The following is a 969-nucleotide window of genomic DNA, read 5'->3' as shown; positions in this document are numbered from 1 at the left end:
ATATTACTGTATTTATAATTAATTATAAAAATATCATATTTATTTTTTCTATAACATCCATTAATGTATTCTAACAATAAATATATAAAGGAATACTCAAAGAGTACTGCATTTATAATTAATGAAAGAAGATGATATTTCTATATTAATTTATACTATCCATTAATACCACCATTTCCTCTTTACTCTATAAATACTTCTTCCGATATTCCCTCCACCGTCCATTTTATGTTTTGCTTCTCTCGTATCCTTTCTCCTTTCTTTGAAGCATTTTCTCAGGTCGGATCCTTCAGCATCTGCCAAAAGAGAAAATGCCCGCGTCCGCAGCAGCGAGGCTTGTCTTCCGCCGCCGATCATCTTCTTGGCCACAGCACCAACTTTTCTGGAGGGCGTTCTCTCAGCGGGCCACAAAAACGAAAGATGTCCCTGCAGCATCAGCAATGGTACCTTCGTTGGAATTGCCACCGTTCGATTATGTGCCGCCGCTGTATACCGGCCCTGCCTCGGACGAAATTTTGGCAAAGCGTCGGGAGTACCTCAGCCCTTCCATTATGCACCTTTACAAGACTCCGGTGAGCACACACGACACCTGATCATTTTTTCCTCCTTTATAACTAATTTTTTTCATCGGCGTGGATGGTGCAGGTGAATGTAGTGGACGGAAAGATGCAGTACCTGTTTGATGATAAGGGACGGAGGTATCTTGACGCATTCGGGGGAATTGCTACTGTGTGCTGCGGGCATTGCCACCCTGATGTGGTCGCGGCCATAGTGGAACAAACAAAGCGATTGCAGCACTCTACAGTATTGTATCTGAACCATTCCATTGCTGATTTTGCTGAGGCCCTGGCTTCTAAGCTCCCCGGTAATCTAAAGGTGCGTTTTTTCTTATATAATAATAATAATAATTTGTCTCATGATCCTCTATACCGTTGCCAATCTCATGATCTTACATCGCCTCCCTACTCT

At 42.3% G+C, this 969-nt stretch overlaps 1 protein-coding gene across 1 annotated transcript in view; it reads left to right on the top strand.

Moving 5' to 3' along the window:
- LOC107639616 (alanine--glyoxylate aminotransferase 2 homolog 3, mitochondrial) overlaps nucleotides 201–969 on the top strand; it is a 13,410-nt gene continuing 12,641 nt past the window's right edge. The window contains exons 1-2 of the mRNA XM_016343164.2: nucleotides 201–572; nucleotides 646–876. Of these exons, the coding sequence (XP_016198650.1) occupies nucleotides 312–572; nucleotides 646–876 (492 nt within the window). The 5' untranslated portion in view covers nucleotides 201–311. The remainder of the gene's footprint in view (nucleotides 573–645; nucleotides 877–969) is intronic.

The sequence above is a fragment of the Arachis ipaensis genome, chromosome B04 (genome assembly GCF_000816755.2).
Source record: "Arachis ipaensis cultivar K30076 chromosome B04, Araip1.1, whole genome shotgun sequence".
NCBI classification, from domain to species: Eukaryota; Viridiplantae; Streptophyta; class Magnoliopsida; order Fabales; family Fabaceae; genus Arachis; species Arachis ipaensis.
Note: the sequence above shows the minus strand (reverse complement) of the source record. Positions and strands in the feature narration are given on the sequence as shown.